The 12429-nt window shown below is 35.1% G+C and overlaps 1 protein-coding gene across 11 annotated transcripts in view; it reads right to left on the bottom strand.

Annotated features, from left to right (window-relative positions):
• The window catches only part of BCAS3 (BCAS3 microtubule associated cell migration factor), a 584262-nt gene that overhangs the window by 296594 nt on the left and 275239 nt on the right, over positions 1-12429 (bottom strand). For all 11 annotated transcript variants that reach the window (XM_032871859.1, XM_032871862.1, XM_032871866.1 and 8 more), the window contains 3 exons: positions 4840-4964; positions 2278-2443; positions 244-344 (listed from right to left, as the gene is read on the bottom strand). In XM_032871859.1, the coding sequence (XP_032727750.1) occupies positions 244-344; positions 2278-2443; positions 4840-4964 (392 nt within the window). The remainder of the gene's footprint in view (positions 1-243; positions 345-2277; positions 2444-4839; positions 4965-12429) is intronic.

The raw sequence follows: 12429 nt of genomic DNA, 5'->3' as shown, positions 1-12429 counted from the left end.
AACTTATATAACTGCAGGTGTACATCTCATGGCCATGTAACATGAACAACCAGAGGCATACTTAATGTGTACTAAGGCTTACGGTTTACATTTATATTAAATATCTTACTTGCCTCAATCTGATTTTTATGGCCTATGGTCTGTGGACCTGTGGTAAAATGCATGAATGCATTAAAAGTCAGCATTTTAAGATGAAATCTCAAAACACTGAACGGTAGGTAAAAAACAATGGGAACTACTTACGGCCAGCAAGCAGGAACTGATAATACTGGACTGCATCTGCAGCGAGGAGCAGAGGGTGGTTTGCATTAAATGGTGGTTGCAATTCATTCCATTGAGGAGTTCTAAGGAAACAGCAGAAGAATATTAATATTTAAGGTTAATAGATGGGATGTAAATCACATCACTGTCACCACTTATAGACATTGATATAAACTCACACTATCTTTGTAATCATTAAAGTGAACTTGTTGGGAGTGCTGAAACCTAAAATACAAGGCCATCTGCTTAAAAAGAATAAAAAAGGTGGTGGTGACTCATACAATTACATAGAGCTGATATTGGTTTAATAGCAGAAGACCTTCCAATAGGATAGACAAGACATTCAAAGCACTGGACAGAGAGGAAGCATATTATTCAATGTTCAAGATAAAGTAGCTCTAATTTTACCTAATTTCAGATAACTGCTGGAGCTCACTATTCTCAGAATATGTGTATATTTTTAAAATAAAATAAAGCAGGTAAAAGTGCTTTTAAAAAACCCACACAGTTAAATTAATGGCTGACTTATTACAGACCTAATTAGAATCTGAGTTCCAAAATAAGCCATTTATTTCAACAATGATGGTGCAGTAATTTTAATTAGATCTGCCTGTTCCTAAATAGCTTGATAAATAAGATATTGATCAGATCAATCTAGTCCAGTAAAGTAGTAGTAAAGAATGCTGGAGCCTTCAAAAATCAATATAAGAATATTTTAAAACGTCAAAAGGAGAAGGATCATTTTCATATCCATTTTTGTCTGTTTCCTTCCATACTTGTCAGGACAAATTTTTTTCTGTCTCTTCCATATCCTTATACACTGTGTTGAACAGGTTTTATTCTAGATTTTATTTCTCCCTTTTGACACTTGCTTATAAAGATTCTAATGATCATGTACTTTTGAGAAGGGCTCCGATTCTTAATAAACATTTCTACAGTGTTTAGCCACTATATCTTGGTGAAACCTTCCAATCTGTTTATATTCATTTCCAGTCCCCTTAACGGTTATTCCAATAAACTTTCTATTTTCAGTGAACATGAGACTGGAAATAGAGGAAGCACTAAAGCTCTATACGTGGAATAGAAAAAAAAAAAAAAACCCAAGTTCTGGAAAATGTAATACAAAGATGCAAGGACAAGGTAACTCTAAGGGGCAAACAAAGACAACTGAAAACATGATCACACAAAAATCTGTACATGAATGTTCTCAGCAGCATAATTCATGACAGCTAAAAAGTGGAAGTGTCATCTACTGATGGGTAAATGAGAAGAATAAACAAATGGACACAAAACGTGGCATATCCATGCAGTGGGCTATTCTTTGGTCATAAAAAGGAATCAAGCTCTGATGCATGTTATAACATGGATGGACCTTGAAAACATTATGCTAACTGAAGAAAATCAGATGAAAAAGGTCACATGTTGTATGATTCCATTTATATGTAATGTCCATAGTAGGCAGATCCAAAGAGACAGAAAGCAAATTGGCTGAAGGGTTTGGTGAAAATGGAGAGAGACTGCTAATGGGTATAGGGTTTCTTTCGGGGGTGATGAAAATTGACTGTGGTGATGGGTGTACAACCTACTGAAAATTCACTTTAGAAGGGTGAACTGTATTATATATAAATTATAAATCAAAAAAGGAATCACTGATAAATGCAACAATAGGGATTGATCAAAATAATTTTGCCGGGTGGAAAGAAGCAAGACAAAAAAAAAAAGAGCACACACACTATGATTCCATTTATATAAAATTCTAGAAACTATAAACTAATCTCTGATGATAGAAAGCAGTGGTTGCCTGGGGCTCAGTGGGTGAGGTAGGGATGAAGAGGGGCAAGAGGGAGAGACTGCAAAGAGGCACAAGAAAACATCTGGGGGTGATGGACATACTTATAATGTTGATCACAGTGATGGTTTCACAGCTGTATACATATATCAAATTTGATCAGATTGTACATTTTCAATATTTTATACCTCAATAAAGCTGCTAAAGACAATGGAAAGAGGTCCTACCTAACCAGGGTCCAGCTGGCTCGAGGTGAGGTCATCACTTCCAGTGGGGTGTCATCACTAATCTTGGGGGCAGTGCTGAGCGGCCGTGGCTCCATCATGTGCTCCACTAAGGTCCCATAGCAGCTAATGATGTAGAGAGACTCAACTACAACTTGTTTGGACTGATCTACAAACAGAAAAACAAATCCTCGTTGTGCAATAATGGCATAATAGGAGCACAGTGCAATTTTTACAAGTTATTGACCTTTCCATCCATTTTTGACGCTGTTGAGAGAAAATATGGCAGGAAATGTTTTATGTGGTGCCTGCTCCCTGCCTAAAGGTTGCTTCTTAGAAGTGAATGCTAATGAGTATGAGAATCAAAATATTTTTAAATCTTAAGCAATTTATTTCAAAAATGATGAAAAGATTCCCCAAATTCTAATACAATGAAACATTTCACAGCCTTTTGCATTTTTCTGCCATGTAATTTATTCCCCATTATAAAAAATGAATGATAGCAGGTGGGATAGGGACGGACTGACTGGAAAGGAACAACATATGGACAAAAAAGTAGTTATGCAGGATGTACCAATTCAACTGCATGAGAGGCTCTCTGCATGCCTAAATCAGCCTAACTTCTCTGCTTTCTCTCAGAACACTTTATTTTTTTAAAAGACTGATTTGTTTATTGGACAGGGAAGGACCAGAAGGAGAGGTAAGGAGAGACTCTCCAGCAGACTCCCCCCCCACCCCCTCCGCCGCTGAGCAAGGATTCTTGACACAGGGCTCCATCTCATGACCCTGAGATTATGACCTGAGCCAAAATCAGGAGTCAGACACTTAACCAACTGAGCCACCCAGGCATCACAAACTTTATTTCTAAAATCTGGATTAAAACAAATAAATGAAAAACATGCACATCCTCCCTCCGCCAAATCTTCTTCTTTCCTCTCCATGGGATCACTGGCCTCTACGGTAAAGGAAGACCACTCATACTTTAAGGTCAGGTGCTGAATATGGTTCTAATCAAATGACTTTATAAGAAGTACACATGTCCTCACTACAAAAACAGGTTTAGTCCTCTATCTTGGGTCTTACAGTAAACCTAGGAGCATATAAAATGACTCATGAATACTGGGTGGGTCACCTTATCTCCATGCCAGAGGAATCAATTACAGCTGATTTGAGAAAATGGCTAATGACCAGTCAGTGGGACATAAAGGAGTAGTAAGTTAAAAGGGTAATTAGAACAGAAGGGAGAAGCATTTGAAATTGAGCTTCACAGAGGGTTTTAACTAGTAACAAAAAGTCATTTTGATAGCATCATTAAAACTAAGGAGGTAACAAAAAAATAGAGATGGGATAAGAAAATGGAAGGCTTGCATACTTTACTGTATCCTCTCCCACTTAGGCAAGGAACCTGCTGTGCCTGAGATCGTATTTCCAAGGAAAGGGTCACAGAAAGGCGATAACAAGGGAGAGGGCTGATGTCTGACTGCCAGTACTGAGCGTAAAGCAGGGCCATTTTGCCAAGAACAATACAGCCTGTGGAGCTGGGCAGAGAAGAGCCTTGCTAACAACTCAGTTTGTGACCTACTTTAATAGTGCTGAAATAATAAGGGCACAATCTTAACATTCAAAATTAAATACCTGGTCCATGAATGCAGGCACTCCTCTACACACAAACAATAAGGAGTAACATACTAAAGCAGTAATTATACAAAAATTTTAGGTATTGGTCTTGGCGAATGAAGCAGGGATTAAAAAAACACAACTCTATAAACTCAAAGGAGCAATGGTTACCATAAAAGATGATTCTTAGGGGTGCCTGGGTGGCTCAGTGGGTTGACTGTCTGACCCTTGATTTCAGCTTAGGTTGTGACCTCAGTGTCATGGGACTGATCGCCATGTCAGGCTCTATGCTCAGTGTGGAGTCTGCTTGAGATTCTCTCTTTTCCTCTCCCTCTGCCTCTCCCCTCGCTTTCACACGTGCTCTCTCTCAAATAAATAAATAAATCTTTTTTAAAAATGACTCATTTATGAGCAGGAGCCTGTTTTTATCTTTTAACTTATAACATGGCAAAGTTGTTGGTGGTGGTTTTTTGTTTGTTCCTTAACGTCAGGACAGAGCTTTAGAAAACCCGGATTCAAACTCGGATGCCATCACTTCCTAACTAGTGCTTTCAGCTAAGATATTCAAACTCGTTGGACTCGAGCTCCTTGTCTCTAAAACAGGGATAACACCTTAGAGGCAACGGCATGGAATTTGCTTGTCACAAATGTAAGTATAAAATAATGGAAAAATGCAGATTGGAATGGAATTAACAATGTTGAGGACACTGGTAGACTGTCATCAACAAAGCAAAATACATTCGGATGGGCAATTAATTTCACATTTATAGTGAGAGGATAGCCTTTGTCCTTAATGAGGCTTGACTAGTTGAGGAGAAACATGCTAACTGAATAGAAAAATGGATTCAGAGAATACTGGGTTCAAGATTATTCTAGAAGAACTACTATGAATTTCCCTCAAGAAACAAAAATTATAAGTGCAAGTTTAAGCTTCATTAAACTCCATACCTTTTTCTCTTTTCAGACCTGCATTATTTGCAAACCACGATCTGGATGTCCCAAACATTGCAGCCACACAAAATTCTCCGCCCATTGATTTGCTGGGTGAAATTTGTGGAGGTGGTTTAACTTTGCTTAAAAAATAAAATGATAGTAAAAAACAATTAACCATGATGGAATCACAGACCTCAAAACAGTAACATTATTTTCTTTAAAATTCCACCCCTGAGAATTCAAACCCTCCAATGTGGACATGCATTTTGCCTTAAGTAATAACTGCTGCTGTGAAACTATATTCTGCAGTAGAAGTACAATTAGTGCAGAATTCTGGAATATTATCACAATAGTAACATATAAAAACAATAAAAATTAACCCCTTTTTGAAGTATGTGTTGGTGAAATCCAAGTCCCTTCTTTTCAGATGGATAACATTTCCTTGAAGATTTTAAAGTGGAAAAATGGAACCAGTGTAAGTATTTCACAATAATAAAATCATTTATCATTTCATTTTGATATATAAGATGTGAGACTGACAGGACAATTGAATGGAGATGGCATGTATGAAAATAATGAGATGATACAGAATGAAACCCCGCAAATGGTTCAGCCACAATGCTACATACAGTTAGACAATGTAGGGGGAGAAGCTCGAATGTTCTAACGCAATCATATCCACTAATTAAACTATTTGTTTAGTTTTTCTTCAAGGCTTTGTGAAAACAATGTGTGTTTCTGCTCTGTTCTTCACACGTTTGAGGACGCCCTAAGTCACTGATGTAACTACCATAAAAAAGTACTTGCTTTCCTCTTTGTTTTCTCCAAATTAGCTTTTATACCATCACTTCTAATATCAACCTTTCATCTTCTATGAAATTCTAGTATTTCTCTTCTGATTTGGCAAAGGCCTCCTCAAAGCTCACTGGCAATTCTGCTGACCACTTCAGATAAATGGTGGTCAGACTTTCTCTAATTCACACACCAGAAAATAGCCTCACTGCATACTGGTCAAGATCACAGTCCAGTCTGGACACCAGAGCTCTGATGTTCCTACACTGCTACTCAGTCTCCAGTGTCAAATAACATCATTTCTACCTTCTTTTGTTCACTGTCCTTTATCTCTTTATCTTTTAGTAAAGTATGATTAGGTGGAGAAAGATTGGGTTTGGGAGCCAGGAAGAAACCTGAATGCTGCCACTTCTTAGCTGTGTGACTTTGGTTGAGTTATTTAACTTCTCAGGGCTCAGATGGCTAATATGTAAAATAAAAATAGTAACGCCTATTTCATGGGGTTATTTTAAGCATTATTTGTTATTTATTTCTGTTATATTTCTTATTATTTGTTCTTTGTTCTCTAAGTGGGCTCCCTGGCTAGAAGTACCATCCGAGTACTTCTTAGATATACAAATATTCATCAAGCCACACTCCAAACTCTGGGGGTAGGGCCTAATCATCTGTGCTTTTAGTTTCAGTAATTTTTTTTTTTTTAACAAGACCTCTAAGAAATTCTGAAGCATGCTCAGGTTTAAAAACCACTGTATTAGGGCAAGTGCGTAAGGGAATCACGGCAGTGCCTTCCCGTATGATGGTACTCAACAGGGTTAACGGTCTTCTACACGGCATACCACCTTCACCTAATTTTCCAAAACATCAAACTGTGCTTTGGTAATCTCAGTTTCCAGGTCCCTATGACACCTGAAATAGTTTTCCACGTATTTTATTTCCCCAGCCTTCTGCTCTGACATCTTCCTCCTACAGAAAGCAAAAACTTTGGGTCAGAGTCCACTCTGATTGGTCTTTTTGGCTCTCCCTTTATGCCAAATCTATGGTAATGCCCTTGCCATATATGCAAAGGCCTCTTCTTTCCATCATTAACATTTCTTAATCACTTCATATCATTACCCATAAAAACCACACCCCAGCCTAACCTACCAAGACCAGTCACAGTCAGACTTCCAGTGACAGGGAATTAAGAGACATGGTTTTTAAAAAAAAATTTTTTGACGAAATGAATCTGGTTCTAGAAAGTTTCACATCTTCCTGGTTTCATCTACCACAACTACAATAACCTACCAGTAGAAAAGAAGACTCCCACACCTTGACCCCACCTACCCCAGAACAAACACACACCTTTCCTAGGTATCAGGGTAACCGCCATCAAATTACACTTTCCAGTTATGATGCTCATTGCTGTAATAACTTGGAGTGTAAATTTTCCTTCAAAGCCTTTATTTCCATCACTGAACTGCTATCACTAAGCCAATAAGTTCCTATAACTAGCATCTTTTAGTTCCTTTGGCCATTTTTAACCCTTAGGAGTTTGGGGAGGTTGGAGAGAGAAGGAGAAAAAAAGCCATTCCAGAATTTACTGAAAGGTGTTTCCAATTACATAACTATATGTTTTTACTAGAATCACCATCAGGGAACAATAATACTACAATGTACAAATAAGCTTCACAGGGACAAATTCAAAGCTCTTTGGAAATTACTGAATGCTATTTTTGTTTTTGTTTTTTTAAGACATGTGGTAAGCAATGAGAGAGAAAACAAGTGGGTGTGACACTTCTTAAGAGAGACTATGGCACATATAAAGTATGCCTCCTAAACAGAACTGAAAAACGGTTGCTATTAGGCAAGACTGTTACCTTGATAACACAGTAATAAAGAGTAGAAATATGATAAGATAACAATTTATTCTTTGGCCATGCAAAAATCTATTCTGTATGTGTTTATTAGCTTCCAGTCTAATCAATTGATGTCAAAAGCTAAAACCTCTTATACTTCCATAACACAACACACAACTCAGCTTTTGAACACACAACTAAAAAGCATCAACATGGTATTATTTTACACAAACTCATTATCTCCTGCAGGGAATAAGTATTTTATGATAAAGGTATGCTTAAAATTATGTAAAGAATGATCATTTTCATTTTTATACACTATTTCTTCTTTTTCCTCTGATGGGGCCTTAATAAATCACATTAGCAAAAGTCTGTGTTTAGTGAGTGATTAAAACAGTTTTCATCCCTGGAGTACCAGGGTGGCTCAGTCGGTTAAGCATTCTACTCTTGATTTTGGCTCACATCATGATCTCAGGGTTATGAGATCAAGCCCCACATCAGCTCTGCACTGGGTGTGGAGCCTGCCTGGGATTCTCAATCTCTCTCTCTCTCTCTCTCTCTGCCCCTTCCAAAAGAGTTTTCATCCCTGAGAATAACTTGCTATTCTCCTCCGTGGTGTAGTGCTGTCTAGTGGGGAGGAAGCATATCTGGTGAACATATTCATAGCAAGTCATTTCTACCATCAAACTACATTTGGGATGACTGTGGTATTTAACAAAACAGAATATAAAGATATGTGTCTAGAAGACTTTCAGAAAAACTAAAAGGAGAAATAATATAAAGAAAAGATTATCACTAATTAAGTATTTCTACCCAAGGGAAGAAAAATTTCACTTTGACTCACTTTGCCCTTTATCCTAAGTTTTAAAAGGACTAACAAGGAATTTGGAATGGAGGCAGAACTGAACTTTTCCAAAATAACCCAGAGTATTTCTAATGCAAAAAAACCTTTTGTTGGCAGAAAAATAAAACACTGAAAAATGATACATATGTGAAAGGAACAAAAGATAAAAGTACTAGCTTTGTAAATCATGTTCACTTCTATTCTGGTGACCCAATCATTTTAGAAAAGCATTCCAATACCACCTTTTTTTCTACCTTCCTCTCAACATCTCCCTTTATCCTCCAAAAGGGGCTTAATAAATCCCATTACAAAACATTTGCAAGTTTTAAAAGAAGACCTGTGAGTGTTTGGAGGCCTTCCCACATTTATTTATTAATTTATTAAATAGACTGATATAAAAAAATAAAATTTCAATGTATATGGCACCCAGAAATTTAATTGTGTTGATCATGGTTTTAAAGAAAAACAAAATAAACCGATGGAGCTCATGGACTCCTCTGAGAACTCCTGCTCCTTACTCCCCTGAGTCCATCATAAATAGCCTCATGTTCAAAAATGAAAAGTAAAATTTGTCTTAATTTGTGAGCAGTGTATGAAAGAAAAATGGAATGAATTCAACTTTCATTACTATTTTTAACTTCCATTTATTATTTTTGCCCTACCGGGCAAAATAATGATCATAAAAATATCATATTTACTAAACTCGATACAAGAGAACAACATAATAAAAAGTAAAACAAAGAAAACAAAACAAATAAGGTACTAAATTAAAACTCAGGAGTTTCACTCTTTTTCACTTCTATTGGGAGACTTAACCACCTAACTATAGCATGAGAATCATTTTCACTGCTATCGTAAGTTCTGGGGCTATTAACATTATGACGTCTTTCAAAATACTTACAAAGACTACTGAAGTTACCCCATTGGCTTTTACTGTATTATGTAATCCAGTCAGATTAACATATCAAATTTCTCTAGCCTCTTTTTCTCTCTACATCCTACTGCAAAGAGAAAAAAGCAAAACTCTAATAATATCTGCTTTAAAATTACAGAAAAATTATGTCTGTCTGGGTAAATCTACTACATCCCATAGAATAGGACGTAAGAGGGGTATCTGCACATGGCATGAAAAGCAGCAATGAGGTCCACTGCCTTGTTAAAGGACAAAACATGGAAAGAGTTAAATTGGGATAGAAGCACTGTTTCTTTCCTTTTCCACTTTAAATGTTAATACAATATTGCTGTAAGAATTACAAGTGGCATGTAAGAAAAAAAAACTTATCTTTATATTCCTCACTGTGATTGAGCTTTCAAAAAGAATTTAGAAGTTTTTTTTCACTCTCAACTTTATTTTTCTAAGAGAAGAACTAAGAGAGAAACAAAGTATTTTATTTTAAATAAAGATATTAATAATATACCTAAAATTATTCTATCACAAATTATTCTTAAAGATCTAACAGATTTATGTAAACTTAAGAAGATTCTCCTCTTTATATAAAACTTTTCTTTCAAAAATGAATTTATAATATTTTAAATATCCTCAAAAGAACAAGATTAGTTTAAATGAACCATTTACATATATATAAACTGAATGGTCTCAGCACTAATTAAAACTTTAAATATAATTTGATATGTAAGTTTTAATCCTTCTTTAAATTAACCTGATATAACACAAGCCCAGGTTATGAGTATGGGATATATTCAAATGGGCTACTTTCATCTACACTATTATGTATATATTTTTTCTTTTGATAAGCAACTAAAAAATAACAGCAGTTTAAACATAATACTACATGTACACTGGGAGCTCAATAAATACTTATTACTTAATTGTAATATTGAGAGCAAAATTCATTTTAAAAAATTCACAATGGCTATTTCTCTTAAAATTTCTATATTAAAAATATGTTATATGTGTGATTCTTTTATAATATTTTACATTATATTACAATATAAATTATATTATATATAATTATTATATAAATTATATTATTATCATATAAAATATTATACAATATTTTACAGTCATTCGGACTCAAATATCCTGGAGGATGCATAATCCCCAGAGTTCACAAAATGGCTAAAATGTTGAAGACGGTCTGTACAACTTTCCAACAAGCTTATTTTGTTATCAAAAGGGCAGACATTATTTTAAACTGACTCACTGCAACTGCATGAATTTAAACAAACCAGTTTATCAAAGAATAGAGAATTAGTAGAAATTGTGATCTACCAAAAGCAAAATCTTAGCTAAATACAAAGGTTGCTACTTGAAAGTATTTTAAAAAATTGCACAAAATGTCCATTCCATTTTAAGAGGAACTATACAAATTTCATATTCTTCTAAAATACAAATATCACACTGCAACTGGAAATACTATAAACATATTTATTTGGCATAATGTTTTATTTCATAATGGTAAATAAAAACATTCTCAGGTTGAATGCTAAATATCAAGGAAAAATAGCAAAGACTATTAAAACAAAGAAACTCTTATAAACAAGCTAGGAGAAGTTGTCAAATTTATATTCATTTTGCTGCCTTAATTTGAGGTTTCATTAAGATCTTAATGGGAAAAACATGCACCACTAGTAAAGGAACGTATTTTAAAGGAGGATCTTTTAGGCTAGGATAAGTGACTAAAAACGAGTTTCTTGTGAGCTAACGATGGCATCAAACAGACCACAGAGCAGTCTTCTAAGGGACAGGCAATGATTTAAAAGTCTACTATATTTCATATATCCCTTTCTTTAATCTGGCTCTTTTAATCTTGTTTCAACCTCAAATCATTTCTGGTTGACAAGTGCTTTTGCTTAAATTTGAGGAGGACATAAGCTGTTGAAGGAATGGAGTTTTCTGATTTCACATACAACATTAGTTACTCCGTCTTTACTTCTATGCTAAAACTTCAATCTCTATTAACATACTAAATCTTTTTCTTTGTACTTAGAGAATAAGAAATTTATCCTAAGATGGAATCTAATTCTAAGTTTGGTCTACAAAGAAATTTTGTCCTATGTTGAATCTGGCATTTAAAAACTGCTCATCCAAGCTTCTAAATAAGATCCATGTATCTTGTTTGTTTGGGGAAGAAATCTGGTTAACAAAAAGAATAAAGATTGACTTGTATGGATTTTTTACTCATTTATACACTGAATTTCTTTAGAATAGTTTCACGATCTGTGTCCTAATTTTGAGGCTGCATTTCAAGGAGGTTTTTATGATTTGTCGCCTGTTCTTATATGATAATGAAATTTTCATATATTCCTGTGGCAGATGACTACTGAAATTAGTTTGCATCAAATTATAGTGTACCTTCAAGAACTATTTCAGATTCCCTTTGTCCAGGAGAAAAATAGCTGAGGGGCTTTTTCCTGGGATAATAGGACAGTATGAACAATTCCCAGTAGCAGTTATGAGAACTACACACACACATGTGCAGAACTCTTTTAAGTATCCTGTCTACATATATAAAATTGATATACTTTACATTGCCCCAAACTTCCTTTTGGCTCATTTAACTCTTAAAAGTGAAAAAACAAAAACAAAAACATATGATCAAATTTTAAAAAGCTTCTTCTCAAAAATGGTATTTTTCCCTAAAACAAGAAATAGCAGCAGAGGCATCTAACATTTACTGAGCTCTTACTATGTGCCAGGCACTGTTCTAAGCACTTTATATTGTCAGTTCATTTCATCCTCATGATGAACACATGCCGTAGATGCTACTGGTAACTCCTTAACAGATAAGGAAACCAAGAAACAGAAAGGGTTTAGAAAATTATACAAGATCATATAGGGAGGGAGTGTGTGAAATGGGGTTTAAGACCTTGATGGTCTGATTCTGGAGCCCTGACTCTTAGCCATATGTTAAACATATGAGCTCCTAAGTATTCTACTTTGCATCTTTATGTAATGACCATAATATCTAAGACTGATAAAATTGTAGTTTATGCAATGTAATATAAGAACTTATTAAATAAATAAGTTACAGTGAGTAGGTGCCAATAACTCAAAATAATAAATCATTTAGGAGCTTTTATGTGAATCACAAATTTCCTTATTATGTGGATCCTTAAATACCTAAACTTCTAAATAAAGAAAGAACAGAAAAGAACGTCAAAACAGAACTA

The sequence above is a fragment of the Lontra canadensis genome, unplaced genomic scaffold, assembly GCF_010015895.1.
Source record: "Lontra canadensis isolate GAN:19392208 unplaced genomic scaffold, GSC_riverotter_1.0 scaffold43, whole genome shotgun sequence".
Lineage (NCBI taxonomy): Eukaryota > Metazoa > Chordata > Mammalia > Carnivora > Mustelidae > Lontra > Lontra canadensis.
The sequence above is the reverse complement of the archived record's forward strand: the minus strand, read 5'-3'. Positions and strand labels throughout refer to the sequence as shown.